The sequence below is a fragment of the Diceros bicornis genome, chromosome 17 (assembly GCF_020826845.1).
Source record: "Diceros bicornis minor isolate mBicDic1 chromosome 17, mDicBic1.mat.cur, whole genome shotgun sequence".
Lineage (NCBI taxonomy): Eukaryota > Metazoa > Chordata > Mammalia > Perissodactyla > Rhinocerotidae > Diceros > Diceros bicornis.
The window spans coordinates 18,306,130-18,331,167 of record NC_080756.1 but is presented as its reverse complement, the minus strand read 5'-3'; the positions used below and the strand labels follow the sequence as shown (position 1 = coordinate 18,331,167).

Genomic DNA, 25,038 nt, shown 5'->3' with positions numbered 1-25,038 from the left:
GAATTAAATTGGAAAGCTGCGTTCTGTTCACTAACTAGGGCAGCAGATGCTATCTCTGGTCTAGCTCTTAGCTTCTGTCTCTGTCTCTGCTATATGGTTAACTTCTGACCCCAGCATTTCTGCGAGATAGCTCTTGACCGATGTCACATTATTTGTCCTTAATACTCCAGTACCATATGTATGTAAACTCTATAAACATGGTGCCTGGCCCATAGTAGTGCTCCATAAATGATTTTAGTAGTAGCAGTTATTATCACAAAGAAGAAACCTAAACCCAAAGACAGGGTTTGTATCAAGATTTAGACATCAGCTTAACAGTTTGAAATAGATTCCTGGGTTCCTATTTCTAGAAACACCCCAAATTGAGCTTTGGGAGGTTAACTGGGATGAAAAATAACTTTAAGGGATAATAAAGCCAGTATTAGATCACTATCAGTGAGTGGTATAATTGATACTTGAAATAAAGTGTGACTTTTAATCCCAAGTCCTTTTGTTCCCCATTCTACTTATAGAGGACTGCTGTCCTACTCCTACCTGCCTGTGACCCAAGTCTCCTTCCAGATGGGAGCACCAGTGTATGAGTCAGTAGAGCCGAGGCCGTCTCTTGATTGGAAATCTAGATCATTTTGGTTCCACTGTTGTAGAGCTGGGCCATAGTTCCCTCTTAGTAAAAACCATTGTTTTGCATACCAAGTTTTCTCATGGATTACTTCTGTGGAATTGTTTCTCTTTTTGCCTTCTGTTCCCAGTTTCATTATAGCCTTTCCCGAAGCTGCCAGAAAGAGAAGTGAGAGCAACCACAGAACTGACACTGGGGTCTGCAAGATTTCACAAAGCTCTCATCTCCCTTTGTGAGACTTTTCCCTTTCCTAGAGCACTCACCCAGCTCCCCTGGGCTGATGCTGCCCTCCCTCTTAGCACCTTTGGTGGATATTCTGAGTGTGTCGGGGCTGCCGGGACTCCCAGAAGATTGGAGACTACAGCACATCAGTTAGCTCCAGGCTTTTGTATAAGAGACGCTTTGATTTAGAGCCTTCTTGTAGCTTAGAAAAGACAAAACCCACATTCTGACCCTCTTTATTTGCTAACTCAAGACCTAGATATGTATCATTTATGGTTTCCCTTTTGCTTCAGAGGGCTTGACTTGAAGAACAGTGCATGCAAGCTCTGTCCTAACAGGGTCAGTTGTAGGAAGAGACCCTTTCTAAATTTTCTTTGCACTGGAATTTGCCGAATTCAACTTGATATTGAAGTATTCTGTGTTGAAATTCATATGTCTTAAAACATTTGTTTTCTCTTTGTATTTCTATGGGGCCCAGGTAAAAAAATGAATTTGTAAGTGACTTTGTCACAAGTTTTATCTTCTGCATGCTTTGACCATGTGCCATAGGACTAACGTGCTCAAAGATTGGGTGGACATCTCAGAGCAGGTGACTCGGGTTTTTCTTAGAGAGTAGCATGTAGTGGTGTAAATAAAACCAGTTGGGAGGGCCTCACTTGTCAGTTCCCTTTCATATCCATCATCATTTAGATGGCTGCCCAAAACCACTACTTCTTCTCTATTTGTCAACACCTATTTAATATCATTTTACTCTCTTTAGGGTTGTAATTTCTTGGTTATTTTTCTCTTGGATTTTTTATTTCTCTACTTTCATTTCTGTTACTTTCTCTCTTTACCTGTCGTATCAGGTAAGAAGCAGGGAAAATGACGGGCCCTTCTCATTCCCACCCCAGTGTTCACAAAGAAAGCTCTTTCTTTAAATTTATACATTATGAGTATGGCAATTTCTGCTGCCTAGTGAAGGAGGATAGAAAGTGTTTTAAGACTATATTCAGACTCACTGTTTCTTTTAAAGTTTTCTAGCTATTAATTCAGTTGCTTTTGTATTTCTCCTTTTCCCACTTTGCTTCTCAGAAAGGATAACTGAAGTTTAATACAGTGGTCCTAAGGGGAAAACACTGGAGACTCACGTGACCCCGCTGCCGCACCTTTGAGAGCTAGTTTAGTTTTGGTCAGACTTTGTGATATGAATCTGGTCTTGAGTAAATAAGTCTACAGCCACCAACTCTCTCCCAAATTACTCTTGATCTGAAGAACCTTCAAGAAGTATCATTGTGAGGATTGAATCTGCAGCAGGAAAGTTGACCTGGCACGACCTTACCCCAGGACTTGTCTGGGAACTGGGGAACTGTTCTTTCCTCTGGGGTGAGAACTGCTTGTTACTGCTATTGAGGCCTGTTCCAATGTTAACGTTGTAGGAGAATTAGCTCACATTGCTTCAAACCAGTTAGATTTCTCAACTTGAGCCACAAACTAGGAAATATAAATTTATTTATAATCTGACATCACCATTGTGGAAGCTCCCAGTATGCATGGCTGATTTCTCTGGACTTAGCACATAAGCAGGTTCTGCTCATTTGTTCAGGGGTTTGCCGGGAGTCATGAATGGAGACAGGAGGTTCAGAGGTGCCTTTGGAAATAGAGTGGAGTAAAATTCTGTGGCTGTAGCTTCACCTATTTCTCAAACTTCCTTAAATGTCCAACTTCTTCTCTGGTAGCCGACCTGTCTGTACATTGGGTCCAGCTGTCTTTTCTTGATCTGTAGTAAATGTATTAACTGCTTCTGCTCAGATATCCCAATGCTAGTTAATGTTAGCCTTTTCCAAGAGTTCTCGCTGTCCAATTTGCCCCCACGTGGCTTCTGTTGCACACTCTGTTGTGTAGGAGTCGTTTGAAGGAGCATTCTGCTCTGCTTTGGATAATCAGTTTTCAGTCAGTATCTTGCTTGTTCTGGTATGTGGTGTTGTGAGCCAATAGAAGAAGCAAGACAGCTTCTCCTTACAGCCAGAACAGTGGCATTCTCCATTCTTGCACGTATCAGGTCAGGAATTCTACCAGCAACTTCTTACCTTTATTGACCTGTGTTGGTGGTAGCAGGGAGCACTTTTGCTTAGCTGCTTTTACTAGTACGTGGCAGCCACTGCTGGCAAGACTCTAAAACTTGAGCTTAAGAAATGCATTGATGGTGTCATCTCCGTAAATTGGCATTGATGTCTGCAAGTATAGTCCTTCATAATTATCAACCCTAATGGAAGGAAGAGGAGTCTTGGCTGAGGCCAATGTATAATCCAGTGCCCTTTTTCATTTAGTATTGTGTGTAATCCTGTACCTACCTTCACTTGCAAACATTAAGCCACATCACCTTTCTTCCTCCTGTGCCTTCCTCTAATTTTCTCCTAGTGATCTGGATGAGAATCTTAGAGAGTAAACTTTTTAGATGGCAATAGTTAGTGTTGTTTAGTGATTATTCTTGCTTAATTAAGATTTGTTTCCCTGAGCTCCTGTGAAGTATAAGCAGCTGAATACCACTTCCAACTTAAGTTTCTACTTAAACTTCTTGAAAGCTGAAAGAACTCTCACCAAGAATTTGATGTAAGCCTCAGACTTCAAAGCAAAACACTTGAAGAATCTTATTTTTTGTTTTTTAGCTTTCTGGACTCATGTTTACAGATTTCTACAGCGATGACATCTAGTTTATGGAGAAGAGATGTTAAACTAGCTGATTGTGAGCGTTCGGGTTGATCCCCAGCAAAGTGATGAGGTCCGTGTAGGGTTGGTGTATTAGTTTAGCATCTCTGGTTGCAACTGAAAGGATACAGGAGTTACTTTAGGGAATCCAAGGACTGGAATGCTTTTGGGTTTCTGGAAGCCAGTGAAACCAGAATGCAGAGCCAGAAAGCCCCAGATACCAGGAAGTACTTTGTCTTCATCTCTCTTCTCTCCATGTGTCTATTTCCTTTATCTCTTAGCACACTAACTGCCTTTACGTCTCAGACGCATCCTGATATAATGACAGAATATGGCAATCACCTAGCTCCCAAATTTATATATTATCTTTCCCACCACACGAAAAGAATACTGGACTCTCTCTTGTCCCATTCCAAATTCCTAGAGGAAAGGATCTGAATTTAGGTCAGATGTCCACTTTAACATCTATAACCTACTAAGAGAAGGTCACTTCCTACAAACAAGGCTGCTGGGAGCCCACCCTTATGGAACAGGGGATAGTTTGAGTTCATGGCCTGGAATTTCCTATTATATGGGTTTGGAACTGTCCAGGGAGTTCCCAGCCCAGGAAAATCAGATTAGACGCATGCTAAAATTATATGTTTTTTAAAATTTTTATTTATTTATTTATATCACAAATGCATTGGTTTGACTATTTTGTAGTATTATACGCTTGTTACTAATCCAAATGACAGATTACAACTCATTTGTCAATTTATTTGAAATAGAAAGGGCCTTGAACGATCATCCAATGTTCAGATAGGTGATTGTCTGAACCATTCAGGAGAGATGGCTGTATCAGCTCTTCATAAAGAAGTCCAGGAAAAGAAACTTTACAACCAATCTTCAATGACCTAGTCAACTCTTCTTTTTTTAAATCACCCTTTGACTTTGAAAACAGAACTGTATAATTTTAGGAGATTAGAATTGAGTTATTGACCCAATATAGACCTGCCTCAGCCCAGCCAGATACAATGAAGGACTTTTCTATTCCTTAGCAACTTATGGAAATAAGTTCCATAACACTGGAGCAGTTTTTACTTCTTTATGACTGCCTTCTATTTTATACTGTCAATACTTTCTTACCTAGCTGTGTGACTATGATGCAATTTCCCCAGGGCCTTAGGAATAAAAGATTGAAATTTCAGCAGTCTCAAAGAAATAAGTATCTCTGCCCTATTTTTAAAGACTTTTAGAGAAGATCCTTCAGCTTCTCCTCCACTGCCCACTGCCATGTACTCCTGTGTTTATCCGCATTCTGCACATGAGGAAATGAGACTGAGAGGTAACCTTAAATGCGTTCTGAAACACAGTGGGTCATAAACAGTGGCCGAGCGTGGAATAGAACTCCTGCTTTCTGATTCACTGTCTGGTGCTCTTTCTGCACAGCCCTGTGAGGGGAAAAGGAATCGGGTTAGAAATGCCTTGTGTTCTGGAGCCCGGACAAGCTCTTCCCGATCCCTTTGGTGGCCACAGTCTCCACGGAAGGCCCATCTGTAAGAATACATAGGCCTTTGCACACTTTAGTGTCTCTGCAGTCTAACTCTTGGCTCTTTATCCCTTAATGTCTCTTAGATCCCTCTCAGGATATCTGTGTGAGAGGAAAGAAAATTTCTTATTCATTTACTCTTTCAATAAAAATATATTGAGTGCCTGGTTTGTGCCAGGTCCTGTTAGGCACAGCCTCTGTTACCACTATTGGACTCAACTTTGAAACTTCTAGGTGATTACTTGCAAAATACAGCAAAAGAAGAGTCACGTCCATGTCACTCATTAGAGCACTGTCATGTAAGGTTAGCCGTGCAGCATCATTACCCTGTCATCTCTCTTGGAGGAGGGCGACCTACGTTTAGCTGTGATGCTGACGAGTGTGAAGTGCCAGGCACTGTCCTTGGTGTTTTACATTCCTGATCTTGTTTAAACCTCACAACAACCCAGTGAGGCTGGTGTTGTAAATATCTTTTTATAGATGAGTAAACTGAGGTAAACAAAAAAGCTTAACACTTGAGTCATTTACTGTGTACCAGGGGCTTTGTTAAGTGTGTATATAAGTTATACTTAATCCTCACAACAGCCCTATGATACTCAACTATAATTATCCCCATTTTAAAGATGACAAAACTGAGATTCCAAGGGGTTAGGTGTGTTGCTCAGGTCACATAAGTAACTGGTATAACTTGGTTAAGATTAGTAATTATCTCCCCAGCCTCACACTTCAAAGCCAGCATGAGGATTCCCTTGAATTTCAGTCCGATACTCTTGCCTTCAGAAGCGGATCGGGGATGAGATCCCTTTGAGGCTTGTGTGTCAAGGCTCTGTGTCTGCCTTCCGTTTGTCCTGGTGCATTGGCACCCAGGAGTGCTCGGTGCTTCGTTGGCCATGTCCTGTGGATAGCCTGATGTCTGGGCATGCCCAGGAGGGCCACATGTAGACTTAGTTTTGACCCAAACATCATGAACCCACAGCCATATTTTTCTGTGTCTCCTGTCACTGATCTCTCCCTGTGGAGTTAAGAAATCTACCTGCAGGTTCAAATTTGGACCAGTGGCTTGCATTTAAACCTCAAATTCAAGTGGGTTAAATGTTTTTTTATTTTGTTTTTAATCTAGGGCAGAAAAAAGGTCAGTTGTAGAGAACAGGGCATGTATGTGATACAGAGAAGGTATATTTTTAAATGGAAAGACAAAGCATAAAGACTGAATTGATAATAATTAACCTTTTTAATACATTGGCATCTCCAGAGCTCTTGGGAAAATATTATAGTACCTTTTCACTTAACTGGCTTTTAAACTTCCCAGTAGTTCTCTTTCCAACCGGGAAGCCTCCTCAATCCCTGATTTTTCCATTTGTTTATTCAGCTAATATTTACTGAGTACCCGCTGTGGGCTAAGCAGTATAGATACAGCTGTGAACGAGACAGTCATAAATAATTAATTATGCCTATGATAAATGCTGCAGAGGAAAGTATAAGGTGCTATTAAAATATTAATAATAATGGAGGAGGGAGAAGAGTTGTGAAGTCAGGGAAGGGCTTTCTGGAGGAATTGATATTCAAGCTGAGACCAGAAGGACGAATAGGAGTTAGACAGGTAGGACAAGGGAATGGAAGGAAGCAGAGGGAACAGCGTGTATGAAGGCTCTGAGGCAAATAAGAGCTTGACTCATTTGAGGAGCTGAGAAGCAGTCAGAGACAGGAAAGTACTTCCAGGCAGAAAAGAGCCACATGTTGGGGAAGGAACTTTCTTTTTAAAAATTATTGACTTAAGAATTGACACTTCTGGGGCCGGCCCCGTGGCTTAGCAGTTAAGCGTGCGAGCTCCACTGCAGCAGCCTGGGGTTCGCAGGTTTGGATCCCGAGCACGCACCGATGCACCGCTTGTCAAGCCATGCTGTGGTGGCGGCCCATATAAAGTAGAGGAAGATGGGCACAGATGTTAGCCCAGGACCAGTCTTCCTCAGCAAAAAGAGGAGGATTGGCAACGGATGTTAGTTCAAGGCTGATCTTCCTCACACATACAGACAACAAAGAATTGATACTTCTGGAAAAATGAATAATATCACTGACCCATTATTATTCTCATGGTATAAAAGGTAAAGTGGCCATGTTTCAGGGGTGGTGCTGTGGGGAGGAGCAGAAGCCAGTAGCTAAGAGGGCGGCTGGGGGAGGTGGCGGCTGGAGTGACTCTGATTCTGGGGGTTCTGTCTCCTCAGGCCTGAAGACCATTGTGGGCGCCCTAATTCAGTCCGTGAAGAAGCTGTCAGATGTGATGATCCTGACAGTGTTCTGCCTGAGTGTTTTTGCCTTGATCGGACTACAGCTATTCATGGGAAACCTGCGAAACAAGTGTGTGGTGTGGCCCATAAACTTCAACGAGAGCTATCTTGAAAATGGCACCAAAGGCTTTGATTGGGAAGAGTATATCAACAATAAAAGTAGGTGGCCCCTTCTCTGCAAGAGGAGAAGGAAAAGTCTATCTCAGTTTACATAGTCAGAAGCCACCACTGGGCTTTAAAAAGTAGTTGGGGCCAGAAAGGAGAGCCAGTGCCACTGGGGTAGCCTGCTGAAGTTATTCCCTTTCCTCAAGGTAGAGTTGTGTTCAGAAATTCCCAAACACAAGTCCTCACTCCCTCTCTGTCTTTTCTCTCCCTTTAAAACCAAAAATGAAACTTCGTAGCTTCTTCACCTGTACTCCTAAACTTTTGCTTTGAAAATCAGGCTTAGAAGCTTGATAAAAATCCTTTTTTCCCCAGCTGGGTTACCTGAGCTGTTTAAACGTTTGGTTCAGAATATACCTAGTAAGCTTTCTTAGTACTACTAAGACCTTAGTAAGCGATGTGGTCTGGGGAGTCGGGCAATCTCTGAGTAACCATTTGATCCCGTTACAGTTAAGGAGTTTTAGTCATTTCATTTCAGGAACCAAAGCACTTGGGTCTTATGCTAAGGGACATTCGGTGTGGTAGTACTTCCATAAAATAATGGGGAAAAGTTAGCAAGATCACTGTTAGTCACTCTTGAGGAAATCCAGGCAGTTAAGTAGCCATAAAGAAATGTGGCAAAGGGGATTTCAGGGACACATACAGGAGAGGGAAACGTGACTTCTAATTTAAAACAGGACGTGGTAACTAGTGACCAGGGAGGGTTTCTAGTTTGTCTTTGGTACAGAGAAGTTTTAAGGATGAAGTTGTAGAGAGGAGTAAAGAACTCAGAAAATTCACTCTTAGACCCTTTTGATTCAGGTACCAGAACCTGGCATATAGATTTGGAGTATGAGTGGAAGTCAGGGGTCTGTGAAAAGAACGTGGCGTTAAGGGCTATATGGTAGCACTTTCAACTTTTAAATATATATATATGAAAATAATTAATGGGAAAGAATTCTTATCGGGTTTCACTGCTGTCAGAAAAGATTTATATGAGGTAACATCAATAGCTCTTTCAGCTGGGGCTGGTTAGGGACAGTGTGACCTTATTCTCATTCACTTAAATCTGCTGTATTCATTTCCTGCCTCTTCACACTTTTCTAGCGAATTTTTACACGGTTCCTGGCATGCTGGAACCTTTGCTCTGTGGGAACAGTTCTGATGCTGGGTAAGTAGCTCACCTAATTTTATTCTTCTCCCTCAAAATAATGTGTCAGATGAAAATGGGCAATATTTTCACTTTTCTTTGTGCTCATGTAGTACCCTAACTGGATCTACATTTTGGTTGACTCACATTTTCTTTCTGTTTCATATTTGTCCATCCCAAGTTGACATTTCACTAGTAGGTGAACATACCTATAGTCTCAAGCCAAAATCAAAGATGTAAAAGGCTAAGGATAGAATGTATAACAGCAGATATCTTGCCTGTTTCTTGTAGACTACCTTCATTCTGTCATAACACAATTAACAAAATATAGATTAAGGACACTGTCTTGGTAATAGGTTAGAACCCCAAGAATGACCCAAAATATTCTAAGGCTTAATAGCATGGATGAGGGAAAAGAGTAGCAACATAATATTTTTTCCCTTTTTTTGTAATTGTGGTAAAATATACATAACAAAATTTAGGCTCCTAACCATTTTTAAATGTATAGTTCATTGGTATTAAGTACATTCACATTGTCATGCAACCATCAGCACCATGCGTCTCCAGAACTCTTCATCTTCCCAAACTGAAAGTTTAATGTACCCGTTAAACACTAACTCCCCATTCCCCCCTTTCCCCAGACCTTGGCAACCACCATTCTACTTTCCCTCTCTATGATTTTGACCATTCTAAGTACCTTATATAAGTAGAATCATAGAGTATTTGTCTTTTTGTGACTGGCTTATTTCACTTAGCATACTGTCCTCAAGGTTCATCCATGTTATAGCATATGTTAGAATTTCCTTCCTTTTAAGGCTGAATAACGTATTGTATGTATATACCACATTTTGTTTATCCATCTGTCATGGGACACTTGGGTTGCTTCCACGTTTTAGCTGTTGTGAATAATGCTACTGTGAACGTGAGTGTACAGCCGTGTAATTTGAGTCTTGATTCTGCTACTTCTACCTTTAAGACTTTTGCCAAGCTGTTTAACTTATGTAAGCCTCAATTTCTTCATCTATAATATGGATTTAATAAGTCATGTTCTCACTTCCTCAAAGGGTTATTGTAAGGATCCAATTGGATAACATACACGAAAGTGCTTTGTAAACAGAAGGCTATATAAATGTAGGGTGTAGTGTCACTTATTCAGAGTATGTTGGTCCACTGGGAATTGGTGTTTTAAGATGACCATGACAACTAGAAGTTCATTTAATTTCTGTATTGAAGTAGATACTAGAAATTACATTGAAATAAATATCAGGTGAGTCTAAAAGCAGAAGAACTGTTATAACCAAGGTCACTGAAATCCCCAGTATGACATAGAGTTGTCATAGTGAGTTTTAAGAGAACAGAGATGATTAAGAGGAACTTCTAGTCATTTGTCATTTGGGGTAGTAGCTGAGTTGAATTTGGTTGAATTACACATTGATATGAATCTAGGATAGTGGTTCTCAAATTTTGGCATGTATAAGAATCACCTGGCATGCCTCTTAAAAATGCAGATTCATGGATCCTGTATCCAGAGCTTATATTCCTAGGTCTTGGGTAAGACAGAAGAATCAGCATTTTTAAGAGGATGCCAGGTGATTCTGATCCTAGGCTGTCCCCAGGACATCATTTTTTGAAAAATTGAGCTGGCTACTTTGTTTCTTTCCTCTTTTTCTTTTCTTTTCTTTCTTTTTTCTTTTTATTCCCATTTGTTGACCTGGCTCTGTAGTTGCTTATTATTATCTCCACGGTCATGGAGATGACTTACAGCTAATGGCTGGGTAGAATTATGTTGAAGAGCCCTGAACTTCCCTTTCTTTCTTCAGGCAATGCCCAGAGGGATACCAGTGTATGAAAGCAGGGAGGAACCCCAACTATGGTTACACAAGCTTTGACACTTTCAGCTGGGCCTTCTTGGCATTATTTCGCCTTATGACCCAGGACTATTGGGAAAACTTGTATCAATTGGTAAGTAATACTTCTTTTTCAAGTGTTACCTCTTTTTCTTTGGTGAAAGAATTTGCGTGAGGATATGTGGGATTGGGGACATTCTGTGTCAGACCTTTAGTGAAGACATTATACAGGATGTTAGGATGGTATTTCTCAGAGGCAGCTGGTTTACAAAATTAAGTGAATTCTCCCAGCTCTTGTCCCTGTTTCTTTCTTGCTCAGTCACGTGTAGCTGTAGAGGCTCAGAGCCTTGACAGCCTGGTGCCTGGCCTGGGACTCTGCTCTCTCTGCCTACTTCCTGGTGTTTCACCAGCCCATCTGCAGTGTTTCTCCTTTTGGATTTTTGGGTTTAGGGCGTCTTTTTAAGAAATATTAATTAAACATTGTGCTAGACACTATCCTAGTGCTAGAATTATAAAGATGAGATTACTATCCCCAAGGAGCTGGGCGTCTTAAGTATATCAAAATGTTTGAGCTTTGTAACACATTTGGACTTGTTCAAGCAGGTTGTGACAGATGAAAAAAAGAGGTCGATACCATTCTGTTGGGCTACAGTGGTGACTATGGGCAGGTCATTTAACTTTGCTGGTTGTGGTGGAGAGGTTAGTCTAGGTGATTGCTGAGGGTCTTCCAGCTTAGAAGTTCTACGGTAATCCACTGTTTCTATTTGAACCAGCATTTGATGAGGCCAGTTTGAGAATGAGAAATAGGTCCTACTCAGGCGTGAAGCAACCACTTTAGTGGAAGCTTCTAATTCAAATCCCAAGGAATTCTTACTTTCTGTTGGACAGCCTAGAATTCCTGCAGGTTCAAAGCTTTCTCATGAAATATTTGTGGTTGATGCTAAGTTCCATTAAGTATTTGTGGTTGAAAAGAATAAAGATGAAAATTAAGCAGTGGTGGGTCACATTTATATAGCCTAAAGCCCAATTGTCCTTTGATGTCTATTTGCTCGCTCCTAGTGAAAGGCATAGTCCTAGGATCCGCCTTCCTTTTTCTTTTCCTCCCACTATCCTTTATGTCATCTCTCTCTTTAAGGATATTGTTAAAGGATAAGGAAGGATGTCACTCAAGATGGTGACTTCCTGTGACTTGGACCTGATCCCAAAGATGGAATTTGTCTGTTAATGCTCTTTGAAGACCAGTAGATAAATGAACTGAAGTCTTGTATTCTTTGCTTTATACTTGTTTTAGAACCAACTAACAAAATCAAATATAATTCTTAGCCCAGAGCATTTTTTCCGTTAGAAAAAATCAGGCATTTTTCTATGAAAGGAGTATATTAGGAGTATTTAGAAATGGAAGAGGACCTTTTTTGTCACAATGAATGGAAGGTACTACTGACATTTACTGTGAGTTGAGGATAAGGGGGGCCATTCAGCCACTGGGAATGCCAAATGTTCTGCAATATGAAGGAGTACCACACGATCAAGGACTGTCCTATTCGAAAGGCATTAGTGCCCTTATAGAGGAACATTAGCCCATGAGTTGTTTTCAACCTGGTTCATTTGATACACGTGACTCAGAAAATGGTCTTTGTCTACAGACCTTACGAGCAGCTGGGAAAACGTACATGATCTTCTTTGTCTTGGTCATCTTTGTGGGTTCTTTCTATCTGGTGAACTTGATCTTGGCTGTGGTGGCCATGGCTTATGAAGAGCAGAATCAGGCAACCCTGGAGGAGGCAGAGCAAAAAGAGGCTGAATTCAAAGCAATGTTGGAGCAACTTAAGAAGCAACAGGAAGAGGCACAGGTTGGTGATCAATTCCTTGCAACGGTCTTTCCTGCCAGATTGCCGTGACTAAGGCCCCGTCTGATTGCCACTCCAACTGATCTCTTCTAGGCACATCGTCCAATAAAAGTCATTGATCTCATTAAAATAACCCAAGAAACAACTGCAGGTGGTTGGTTTAATTATTCTGTTTGTCTTAATGACCAAATTGTTAGTTAATACGATCTTTTGTTGAATTTCTCAACTGTTCAGTGTTCAATTGCTGTGATAGCGGGGGAGGAAAAAAGTAGGCAGAGCAATTCATATAGTGCTTCATATAAACATAGCCTTTTTGTTGAGGAAAACATTAGGATCTCCTTTGGAGATTCTCTTTGGTCAGAAAAAGTATTGATTGTAATTGAAAAGAAGATACAGGTAAAATATTAAAGTAAAATTTGAAAAACAAATTTGTGATCTCACCACCCTAACACTTCACTTTTTAATTCTTATCCAAATATACATGTATTTTTGCATTGTTGGGCCCATGATGTGTAGTAGAGTTTCTTAGCATTTATTTTCAGAGTTGCCCAGAAGGGATCGTTTGGTACCAAGAAGGCTGCCAAGTTCTTGTCTGAGATACTCAAGAGAATAAATCCCGAAGTTCTCACCACTGGGTTCTGCTCTGATTATGTAGGGCTGTGTGCCACGATACAAATTCAACTAGAAAATGGAGACAGCCAGGCCCTGGCCACAGTCTCCTCTGACAGGCTGGTTTTCCTTCTTCCTTTTTTCCCACCTTTTCCCATTTATGGGAAGGAAATGACCTGTACTAATTGCTTGGCTTTGGGTGGCTCCAGTTAATTCTGATCTGGTCTGTTGCTCTGGCTCCTTCCCTAGGCTGCTGCGATGGCCACTTCAGCAGGCACTGTCTCAGAAGATGCCATAGAGGAAGAAGGTGAAGAAGGGGGAGGCTCTCCTCGGAGCTCATCTGAAATTTCTAAACTTAGTTCTAAGAGTGCCAAAGAAAGACGTAACAGGAGAAAGAAGAGGAAGCAAAAGGAGCTCTCTGAAGGAGAGGAGAAAGGGGATCCTGAGAAGGTGTTTAAGTCAGAGTCAGAAGATGGCATGAGGAGGAAGGGCTTTCGGCTGCCAGACAACAGAATAGGGAGGAAATTTTCCATCATGAATCAGGTAAACTTTTCGCACTGGGACAAATAAGCCTAAGAAATTCTGGTTTTCCTGATCTCGCTCGGTTCTCACATTCCCATTTGGCTTTACGTTTCCCAGACCCCTCCCTGCATCCTCAGCCTACCCGTCCGTGCTCCACATTGTCTCCTCCGGGAGGAAGTGTTACCAGCTTATTAGTACCGTCCTCTGCTCTAACCCTGCCCTCCTTCCTGTGCTCTAACGCCAGTCCCAGGACGAGGGGATCACCTTTGGCAGACTTGCTTCAGCAGTAAAGTCTATGTCACACCAGCAAGCGTTATGTTCTAAAACATCGGGAGGAACTCTTAGCATCTGAACATCAGAATTTAGCTGAAACACCTCTGTTTAGGAATTGCATATAATTGTAGATTAAAAAAAAGTCACGAAACTCTTTAGGTCACCTTATTTGAGTGTGGCAAGTTCTAGTAATTAATTATTCTAGATAGATAATGTCATGCTGATAAATTAGCCTATGGTAGATTAAAAGCCTCCAGTTTTACCCAACCTTGATAAATGAGGAAACTAAGAGAAAGAGTGGGAGAGGACTTATAGATAATTATTGAACATTCTATTATTATAAATATCATCACATAATAGATACTTTTAGGTTTCAGAAAACACCACCAAAATCCAATTCTTAGGCCATTTAATTCCCCATTTTAAAGAAATGCTAGAAGTTTGTAAGGTATAGAATAAATTATAGTTACAGGTTATGGCAGTGTATCCAGTGTCTTTTCTTGTTTCCCAGAGATGATTCATTTTGCCTCTTCCTTGCATCTTTCACCTCCTAGTTCAGTCTTTTGCTAGTCCTGTTCATTTTATCACAGCAAAATCTCTTGCACCCATCCCCTTAATCCTATCTTAATTCAGACTTTTGTATTTTTTTGTTCTGCTGCAGTTTCGTTCCTCTGGTGTTTCTCCCTCTCCTTTATGTTTTATATACTGTCAGCAGATCACTTCCTAAAACATAGCTCTTGTTATTCATCACCAAGCAATGATGGAGTGCCTGCCATGTGTCAACGATTGTGCTATGTCCTAGAGATTAAAAGATGGTTAAAACACTGTCCCTTCCCTAGGGAGCTTACAGTGTAGAGGAGCAGCCAGATAGATTAAAAAATTATTTATGTAATAACATCGACGATATTTTTCTGTAATTGACATATGCTTGGGTGTTTCAGAGGGCGCAAATCTATCCCAACCTGGAGGTTCAGCCAAGATTTTCTGGGGAAGGTAAATAAAGGATGAACAGGAATTAGTTAGGTAACGTATATGTGTGTTGGAGAGGGAGCAGAAAGACGGAAGAAAGGATGTTCCAGGTTTGGGAAAAAAGTATGGGCGCTCACCAATACACCGCTTGTCAGGCCATGCTGTGGCAGCGTCCCATGTAAAGTGGAGGAAGATGGGCACAGATGTTAGCCCAGGGCCAATCCTTCTCAGCAAAAAAGAGAAGGATTGGCGTGAATGTTAGCTCAGAGCTGATCTTCCTCACAAAAAAAAAAAAAGAATGGAAGAAACGTACGTTCCAGTTTGGACATCCCAAGTTTGAATTATTTGTTGGATAACCAAGTAGAGAGGTCTTTTAGACACACAGATAGTCAAATGACAGCTCATTTGATTCTGAGGTCCTGAGCTGAGAGGTGGTGATTGAAACCAGGAGACTTGATGAGATTGTGTACTCAAAGAGATTGTGTCAGGTGAAAGAACAGTGGGCCAAGGACATAACCACTGACGTTCATGAGCGTCAGAGGTGGAGCTCATGAAGGAAAACAAATGAATGGTCATCAGAGGTCAACACAAGTTCAGTGAAGCCAAGAGAGCACAAGCGTCAGAGAAGGCAGAGGAGTAATCGATAGATTGAAATTTAACAGAGATGCTTCGTGAGATCAGAATTGGAAATGTCCTTGGATTTGACAATATGAGTTATTGAGAACTTACAGACCGGTTCAGTCCAGGGTAAGGATGGATGCCATATTGAGTGGGAAGTGGAGACAGTGAGTGTAGACTTCTTATTCAGGCTTCTTTAAAGAAACTTTGGGTGAAAATCAGTATTTTTATAATCCGGGGGTTGGAGGGGCCCAGAAGAGAAGGTAGGGGTAGAAAAAGGAGTAGGATAGAAAAGAAAATAGGGCGGCACAATCTAGGAAGATATGAAAATAGATGTGGTGTCTAACAGGCAAGGGGCACCTTGTCCCCTAAAACGTCAGGAAAATAGGGGAGGGTGGGTGTGGATAAGTTTGTAGATAGGGAGTAGGAAGTTGAGGAAGATGATGCTAGTTTTCAATAATGTAGGAAATTAAAAATCTTATTGAAGGGAGTGAGAGATTGAGTAGGAGTTTAAAGAAAATATGGACAATTTAGAAGAGTTATTAAGAATGAGAGCGGGAATTCCCCTAATCAGATTCACTCTACTTACTAATGAAGTCCCAGCCCTTCAGCATGGAATTTAAGCCCTCCCACCTCCCCTGGACTCAGCCCACCCTTCAGTCTCCAGTCGCTGTGCCCCATCAAGCACCCTGTACTTAACCCAGAATTAACTACTAGGTGCTTGTCACACATGATGTTTGTTTTCTACTCTCTGTTTTGCTCCCTTTCTAAGAGGCCCTGTTTTTCCTTCTCTGAATGTCCACGTCACACTTACTCTTCACATCCTTCTCTCAAGAAACCTTCCCTGACCTCCCACATTCCCCACCCAATGGAAATCATCATTTCATCTTCCCATTTTGTTTTACACCTACCTCTTTATGTGTTGCTTTTTGCTCTATGGTATTATATTTACTTATGTTCATATCCTCTCCTCTCTTAGAGAAAGTCCTCAAGTCAAGGCCTGCTTCTTTGCACATGGTGAGCATTCAGCTATTTGTTGGACAAGGTCATGAAGGACTTTTATAAACCTGATTTAACCCCTTCTGGGGCTTCTTTATGGCCTGGAGCCATTCTGTCTCACCTTCACCTCGCTTTTCTCCTAGGTCAGCCTCTTTTGGGGAAAAGTGTGATTGCGGCTTTGTTGTAATCCAGCCCTTGTCTTGAGAGCCATCACTGAGCTAGTTAATGAATACCTTAGTGCTGTTAACACTTTGCTGTTGAATGGTTTCTGATTAATCCATAGGCTTTAGCACAGAGTTGCACTGATTGCTCCCTAGCTCAAAAAATAAAACTGGGCTTCTGAGATGTCCTGCTTTGCATGAAAATGTTCACTTCCTCTAATTTCCCCATCTGAAAAAATGGTAGATTCCTAGAGGCCATGGCTGACTGCCAAGTCTTGCTCAGAAGCCCCACAGGGTAGTAATATGCTTTGTCCTAGGACTGTCCTGCAGTTTCTCTGATTTTATCTGGAAGAGTGACTGAGGAAACTGAGGCCTAGAGAGATTAACTAACTTATCTAAGGTTGTATAGCTAGGAGGTGTTAGAGTCAAGATTTAAACCCAGTCCTCTGACTGCAGAGCTTGTACTGCTAAACACTACAGTCTGTAGCCACCCTGTGCCCGCTCGCCTCCACACATACGTGGTCGTCTCTTCTGTTGGCTTAACAATGAATGTGGCTTCAGTTTTCCCACAGTGCAGTTCAAGTGTATGTCAGTTTCCTTTACTGCCAAATCTTCTGAGAGCTTCTTGAGACATCTGCCCAACCCATCTCCTATCCATTTCTCTATAAAATTACTGCTGTGTTTCTAGGGCTTCGCACCGTTTATAAATATTAGGTTGAGTCCATTTTTGTGAAGTATTTTAATTATTCTATTGCAGCAGTTGTCAAATTTTTTGGTCTTAGGACCCTCCCCCCTTATATTCTTAAAAATTATTGAGGATCCTGAAGAGCTTTTTTTAAATGTGCTTTTGATTTATCATATTAGAAATTATAATTAAGAAATTTAAAAATATTTACTGGTTTATTTTAAAATAATAGTGATAAAGCCATTACATGTTTAACACAAATTATACATATTTTTGTAAAAATTAACTGTTTTCCAAAACAAAAAAAATTAGTGGAAAAAATGATACTGTTTACATTTTTGCAGATCTCTTTAATCTGTGGTTTAATGAAGACCACTGAAATATACCTGCTTCTGCATTCAATTTGTTGCGATATGTTTTTTTGATTGAAGTATTTGAAGAAAATCTAGTTTCATACAGACGTAGTTGGAAAAGGAAGGAATATTTTAATAGCCTTTTCAGATAATTGTGAATTTTCTTCTTTGATGCTATTCCAAAACTCGACAGTGGTAGTTTTTTAATGGTTAGCTGCAATGTGGGATCTGAAATTGTATCAGTAACTTGGTGCTCTGTTACATTAAAACCCTTTGTTGTATTTTGCACCATAGATCTTTAACTCGTGAATGATTTGTAGCATCATGCACTGATCATTTGGGAAATACTGGGTTGCCGAGTTATACAGATCTTCCAAGTACTGACACACAATATTAAAAAACCACGTACATTATTATCACTACCTATCTCATCAGAAAAGTCTTTAAATACTGTGAAACTGTCAGGCTCATAGGGTCCACTGTGTGCTTGTGAAAGAATGAGAGTGATAAAGGCAGATGTCATCTTAGTATTATTATGAAATAGTTCTGACCTTGTGAGCCCCGCTAAAAGGATCACAGGGACCCCCAGGAGTCCCCAGACCACTTAAGAACCACTGCTGTATTGGAAAGAAAAAGTGAAATATGGCATGGAAATAGAACATTTAAATCACCAATTTACCACTTTCTAAACATCCCAGTCATTGTTAAGCCTCATCTCAACAGACAACGGACATGGATGCCCTGAAATCCCCAGTTAATTTTTCTATGGAATGAGGGCCGCTCCCTCAAACCAAGAACACCCCAGAGCCATTCTCCCAAGCAAACACCTAGACTTAAGCTAGTATTTTTAGTTAGCTGTGATGTGACTGCCTGAAAAGGACCAGAAGCTCCTGGTTGATTGACAGGAAAGATTTTGAAAACAGGAAGTACGGCCTACCCATCTCATAAGCTAGTGTAGATCCCCAGGTTAATTGAGCCGTGGGTCCTGAGCCATCACTGAAACCCTCCAGTCCAGGGAAGTTTAGACTGGGGAGGGTCGGTGGTGGCCACCCTCAGGATGTGTCTCCTTAGGGACTGGGCTAGATCAGGATTGGATACTGGGTACAAGGAGAAATGGGGCAGGTCATCTCTTCCCCTTCATTTATTGCAGTCAACTCTTTTGCCAAGAGTAGAACAAAGAATTAAAGAATAATAGGTAAATTGTTTCCTTTTAGTGTATGTTGTCTCAGGATCCTGATTTCTAAGTGTTCGTGGGTCACTGAATTGGTCATCATCTTCCTTATCTCTTTCCTGTCGGTTAGGAGTAGTCTTGTGTATCAGAGCTCATATAGTATATGATATTTCCTCGAAGCCTACAAGTTTCGAGAGAGCAGGGACCGTGTTGTATTTCTTGTTTACCACTGTATCCATATCACTTAGCGCACAATAGGTATTTAATGATCATTTGTCAAATAGATCAAACCTCCTTCCTAACATGGGGATCTCATATACCAGGCAGTGTCGACACCCAGCATTGGCCTCATGAAGAATCATGGATTCAGTTCAGGGAAGCTTCCTATGAGAAGTGAGGCAGTGACCCAACGCAGGTATGGGACACTGCTAATGTGGGTGGCTCATTTACAGTATATAATCCAAATACATGTTAATTAAATAAGCATTGTACCTACGATATACAGAGCACTCCAGGAGATAGAAAAATGAATCGGGCAGTGTGCCCTTAAGGAGCTTGAAGTTGGTTAAAAAGGAGAGATAAAGTATGTATACAAAGAACTGTATATAGTAAAAAGTAGAACATAAATACTCTGAAAGAGGAGCTCGATGCTGTGGAAGGGTTAAGGAAGCTTGAAGAGGAAGAAGCTGAAGGGCTGGACCGTGGAGAATGGAGAGGATTCCCACAGCTGAAAATGGAGTATGCACTGGAAATGGAGAAAAGAAAGACCTGAAGGCAGTGTGGCTGAATGGTAGGCAATATGGAGGAAAGAATGAAGAATAAAATGGAAAAAGTAAATTAGGGTCAAAGCTGAGAGGGTCTTGAATGCCATTCTTAGGACACGGAGTGATGATGTTAAGGGTGATCATGGGATTAGCAAAGGAACCCAGGAGCGCCTGAGTCGTGTCTTGTCCTAGCCATATTTCTGTCCAGTGAGGCCCTCAAGGGAGATATATATGCCCAAGGCACAGTTTATTAACATCTAGGCTTTGCCCTAAACCTCAGCATTCTATGTCAAACTGAACTGAACGTGGGTAAAAGCTCAAGGATACTTCCTATCGCCCCTGAGCCCAATCTTGGGATCTTACCGTATTAATCATGTTTTTTATTTTCTGTATTTTATGATGCTTTGACATTTTAGGAGCCTTACTGGCGGAGGAGAGACTACCTTCCAGTGCTAGTTTAATTCCTAGAGATGGCGAACAACTTGCCTGGAAGTGTGCTTTCATATGCAGATCAGCCAATCCAAAACCCGTATCCCCAACCTTTTCCTTTTATCTAACTCTCACACGCCAAGCCAGTATTTCCCCTACCCTAAGTCACTGCAGGGCCAGGTACTGGGCAACTAGGACCACTCCTACAGCCCAGAGCCTGCCTGAAGTTACTTGAACTGTCCAATTCTCAACTTGCTCAAATGTGCTTATTCTGCCTCACCCATTGGAAACCACAGGAAAGGCTCTAGGCCAGGCTTTCCCCTCACTCCTTCTGCCTCCTGACTCACCCTAGTACCTCCTCCTGAGGCCTGCATGGCATGCCGTGCTGCCCCCTTCTCTTGGGAACCGTAAGTAATAAACTTCTTTCAAAGGCAGTTATCTCTGTGTCTGTCACCGTACCATACCTGATTAAAACAGAATCATAGGTACATTTTACAGCACTTAGACCATCTTCTGGCCAGCCACATTGTTTAGAGTAGTGCTTCTCAAACCATCTATGGTGAAGGACCAGTTTCTATTTTTCCCAATTCTTCATGAACTGATACAATTGTAAAATATAATAACAATGAGTTTCTAGAAAAAATTATCACATTTCTTGTATATTGTGACAATGTCTAGTTACTATAAAAGTTTCTAAATGATTCTCTCAGTTTTTCTCCTTGTCTCATTGCAGACCAGTAGCAGGTCATGTGCTAGAAGTGGTCCATGAGTCACACTTTGAGAACTGGTTCAGGGCTGTGAATCAGTGGGGGTGCCCAAACATATATGTGAGGAGAAGAATAGGAAGCAGTGAGCTGGAGGAGGCCCTGATCCTTTTATGAATCCAATAACGTGGAAGAAGGAAGTATAAGAGCTGGCCACGTATGTGCCCTTTTAACACACAGTGACACCATCCACTCGTAAATGAGACCCAGGAACCTTCTGGAATCTAACCAGTACGGCTCCTCTCTGGTGCAAGGATAGGGCAGAAAAGCAAAACAAGTCAGAGAGGTCAGAAAGGGGTCAGAGATTTACATACCTGCATCCTCTTTTCTAGAGGCCTGTATACAGCGTATGGTATGTATTTAACAATGACATTTATATAAAATGATCTGCAATTAGTGGTTTTCTTGATGTGGCCCCTGGTGATCAAATCCATTTATTGTCTCAGAGATTTGTGAGTTGCTTCAAGCCAAGGCAGGAAAAGACCACATATCAAGGGAAATACAGGTGAGAGTGTGGAATATGATGGAACTAGAAATATCCAAAGAAAATGTACCTATCTGGGCACAGGAGCTTTATACATTATAGGAAGAGACTGAAACTGGAAGCGTTTGGAGTCTGGAACCAGAAATGGAGTTCTAGGTAACAAAAAGATATGGGCGGAAATGTTAAAGAGGAGCCCTACAGGTCTTCCAGCATTACTGTCAAAAGTATTATTTTAAAAAGTTTATTTAGCACTTATAATATGTGCACTATATTGGCAGAGTCTCAGCCCACAAAGAGCATTCACAGTGGAATCATTGTACAAGAAGGTTAAGGCCCAAACTCTAAGGCAGAAATCTCAGTTAATTATTTTGAAAATTCCGTCAAAGTCATAATTGGGCAAACTAAGCCTCTCAGGGTGGTAAGGAGGATTATCTAAGGTCAGTTTGTCAAGTTTCTTTCTCTTAGAGCAGTGACCCACAAACTAGGGGTGCATCCCTTCTGGGCACTTGTTTCCAAGCACAGTGTTAAGGACCCTGAATCCCAGCTCTTTAACTTATACGTTCTATGCCCAAGGTCAGCCCTGTGGTCCAGACTCATACCAGGTCTCCTTTTCCACTTCCCTTCTCACAACCAACCTTCTCCCACTTTACAAAAGGAAGGCACACCTCGCTGCCATCCCAAATTTTATGTGGTGCACTGCCATAAGCTATACAAATCTTTGGGCTGCCAAACAAAGGGACAATTGAAAATATTAGTGTCTGTGAAGTTTTCTTTAATCCAGGAAGCATAAATCCATTGTAAGTCTTCCTGAATTTACTGATCTCTTACATACTTCTGTTAAGAGAGAAACATAGAATTATAATCAGGGATGTTGGGATGTTTTAAGTTCAGGAGCCGGTGGGTTGTCACTGAGATGCATATCAATGCATCTATTTAAAATGAAAAATGAAGTCATACTTTTTCCAATGAAAATGTCTGATTTGGCCAATTGCTTTAACAGTGAGGACATTAGACATTTTCATAAATGAGATAAATCTGTGGCGTTAAGGTTTTGATGAAAATATCTTTAAAGCATGTGGTAAGATAAAATCATTTTATTAAAAAAATTAATATTGGCAATGATGTATAGAAATTAACAGTATTTTTATTATTCCAACCTTTTCTGTTGGTTAAATAAGGTTCCGTTAAGCAAAAGAGTAACCCCTGTAAGAGTAACCCATATAATTATTAGTAAATAATAAATAAAACCTTTTTGGTATCCACAGAAATCAGGAAGTAAAATGCTTCTAATAACGAGACAATATATCCTTTGGCAAATTGGGCGGTTTTCGGTTCTTTCAACAAAATTGAAAGCAGACCTAATTTTATTGTTAATTGATAGATCATTAAAATAAATTTTGCTGATAGCTTACTATGTGATTTTGGCATATAATTTGGAAGGAGTTCAAAGAATTGAGTGACATTACTATAACAAAATTCTTCGGTTCCAAGATAACTACGTATTTATGTGAATAAGGTTTCTCAGCACTTAATATCTAATATTAGAAGGGGGAAATTGGTGTTGAGCCATGTCTCATTCTACTAATAAGCAATATCATCTGCAAATATTTAAACACCAAAAACACCCAATTGAAAAAAAAGAATCTCATCCATCTCATTAAGAGAGAGATTTTAATACAATTTTCCTTTTTAGCATAGTAATTACTTATAAAATGTATAATATATTTATAAATCTCGATCAATTGTATTAATAAGAATTGTAATAAAAATTTAATCCACGAAAGTTTTTAAAATTTCTTAGAGACTCATGGTCACAGGAAAATTTAAAAATTGTACAAGTACAGTTTATGATTTTTGTTGCAGAAAAGTATTCAGAGGTGATCAATAAAATACATTAAAGTATAAAATATGCATTAGCATAAAATTCTCTAGGGAATGTGGAATGGAAGTATGAGTTGAAGGAGAAAAAGAAATGAAAATTTTCTAAGTGGTAAAGGAGAGTTTTATTTAAAAATGTCAGTGCTGAGAATTATATAGTTTGCAAATATGTAAACTTTTGATGAAAAAAATTTTATGTTCACTTTACAATGGAGTGGGAGGGGCCATAAATAATTTTCAACTGAACAAAAAAGCTTGAAGACCGCTGTTGGCATAGCACTTGACCTCCAGGGCAGGTTCTCATTAAGAGAATGGCAAGTGATACCCGCTTTCACATTCTTTCCTTTTTGCCAAGTGTGGCATAGAAACTTGAGTAAATTAAAGGCACACTCCATGTGAGCCCATAGTAATGAGAAATAGACACACTGCTGTGTTTCTCAGTGGATTGGCCACATAAGCATGAGATAAAAGCATCGTTTCAGTGCACGGGTGAACAGTGAGTGGAATTTTTGAATGGTTAACTGTTCAAAGACGGGTATATCTCAAGGGTATGGGGCAGGGAGAAGTGAGTAATAATGGGTGTTGAACAGTAGTAGAAATTGAGCATCCAGAAGTACTTTTTGGAAACACTGATGTTCTGATAATGGGAAAGCAAGGATGGGGCCAGGTTGGGGAAGCTAACAGCCTTTGCTCAGCCTGTGAGGGGTCAGCTTCCCGTCTCACGCCTGCGTCTCTCTCTCTCTCTTGCTGCCCCTACAGTCACTGCTCAGCATCCCGGGCTCCCCATTCCTCTCCCGCCACAACAGCAAAAGCAGCATCTTTAGCTTCAGGGGGCCCGGGCGCTTTCGGGACCCGGGCTCGGAGAACGAGTTTGCGGACGACGAGCACAGCACGGTGGAGGAGAGCGAGGGCCGCCGGGACTCGCTCTTCATCCCGATCCGGGCCCGCGAGCGCCGCAGCAGCTACAGCGGCTACAGCGGCTACAGCCAGGGCAGCCGCTCCTCGCGCATCTTCCCCAGCCTGCGGCGCAGCGTGAAGCGCAACAGCACGGTGGACTGCAACGGCGTGGTGTCCCTCATTGGCGGCCCCGGCTCCCACATCGGCGGGCGGCTCCTGCCAGAGGTGAAAATAGATAAGGCAGCTACTGACCACAGTGTAAGGAAGTAAACAAGTAGACCAAGGCTAGGCATGGCAGTCCGCCCGCTCCCTTCCTCTTCTCTCCCTGCTCTGCCCAGTCCTTCTGGTCTCTCCCAGGTCTCTCCCGACTCTTGTTTCTACCCCCTAGCCATCTCCATTTCCTCCCTCCCGGTTTGTGTCTGTTTCTCTCTCCCTGTTTTCCCCTTCACTTTATTCCCTGCTCCATTTTCCTCATCGTCCGTCCTTGTATCTGACTTTCCCCTTCCCCTCATCAACTCCTTCCTTTATTTCACCTCTTTTCTTGCCATCTTTGCAAGTCCGTCTGCCTCTCTGTCCCTCCACCCACCTGCTCTGACTGAATGCCTCTGGCCAGCGGATCCCACCCGGATGGAATGGGAATGGCACCCTGCCACCACCAATGACCAAGTCTGAGCGGGTTTGGAACTGCCATTGCTTCTCTCCCCCCACGTCTTCTCCTCTTAGGGAAACAGCTTGGAATTTAAAGCTCTTAAATTTCTATTTAAAAAAAAAATCTAGTTTTGAATAATTTTGTAATTCTCTACAAGAATGAGATGTGATTTTTCCAAAGAGGAGCATGCATACATGATGCTGAGGGTGGGAGGTATGCACCAGGGAGAGCCAGGCACGGAGAGGTTAAGGAAACCAACGCCAAACTGGACCTAGACCTGCAAAAGAGGATGAAATGGAGATAAATCAAAGGAGAGAAAAAGAGGAGGTTGGGGCAGGAACACATGGTGTATGGGGGAGGAAGGAGAAGAGAAGCAAAAGATGAATTTTAAATGTAATCAAATGTCAGGCTCTGAAGGAGTTGCATATAATAGCTTCACAAAAGCCCTTGTCTAGGGGTCTGGATAACGGCTCCCCTCTTTGGGAA

General features: G+C 41.3%; 1 protein-coding gene across 14 annotated transcripts in view; it reads left to right on the top strand.

The window, feature by feature from the left end:
- SCN8A (sodium voltage-gated channel alpha subunit 8) overlaps positions 1-25,038 on the top strand; it is a 115,650-nt gene that overhangs the window by 28,595 nt on the left and 62,017 nt on the right. For 7 of the 14 annotated variants that reach the window (XM_058558229.1, XM_058558233.1, XM_058558231.1 and 4 more), the window contains 6 exons: positions 7,280-7,501; positions 8,591-8,654; positions 10,454-10,595; positions 12,124-12,330; positions 13,186-13,479; positions 23,766-24,128. In XM_058558229.1, coding sequence (XP_058414212.1) covers positions 7,280-7,501; positions 8,591-8,654; positions 10,454-10,595; positions 12,124-12,330; positions 13,186-13,479; positions 23,766-24,128 — 1,292 coding nt within the window. Of the gene's footprint in view, positions 1-7,279; positions 7,502-8,590; positions 8,655-10,453; positions 10,596-12,123; positions 12,331-13,185; positions 13,480-23,765; positions 24,162-25,038 lie in introns of all 14 variants that reach the window. The other 7 variants (XM_058558228.1, XM_058558223.1, XM_058558226.1 and 4 more) reach the window with 2 other exon arrangements.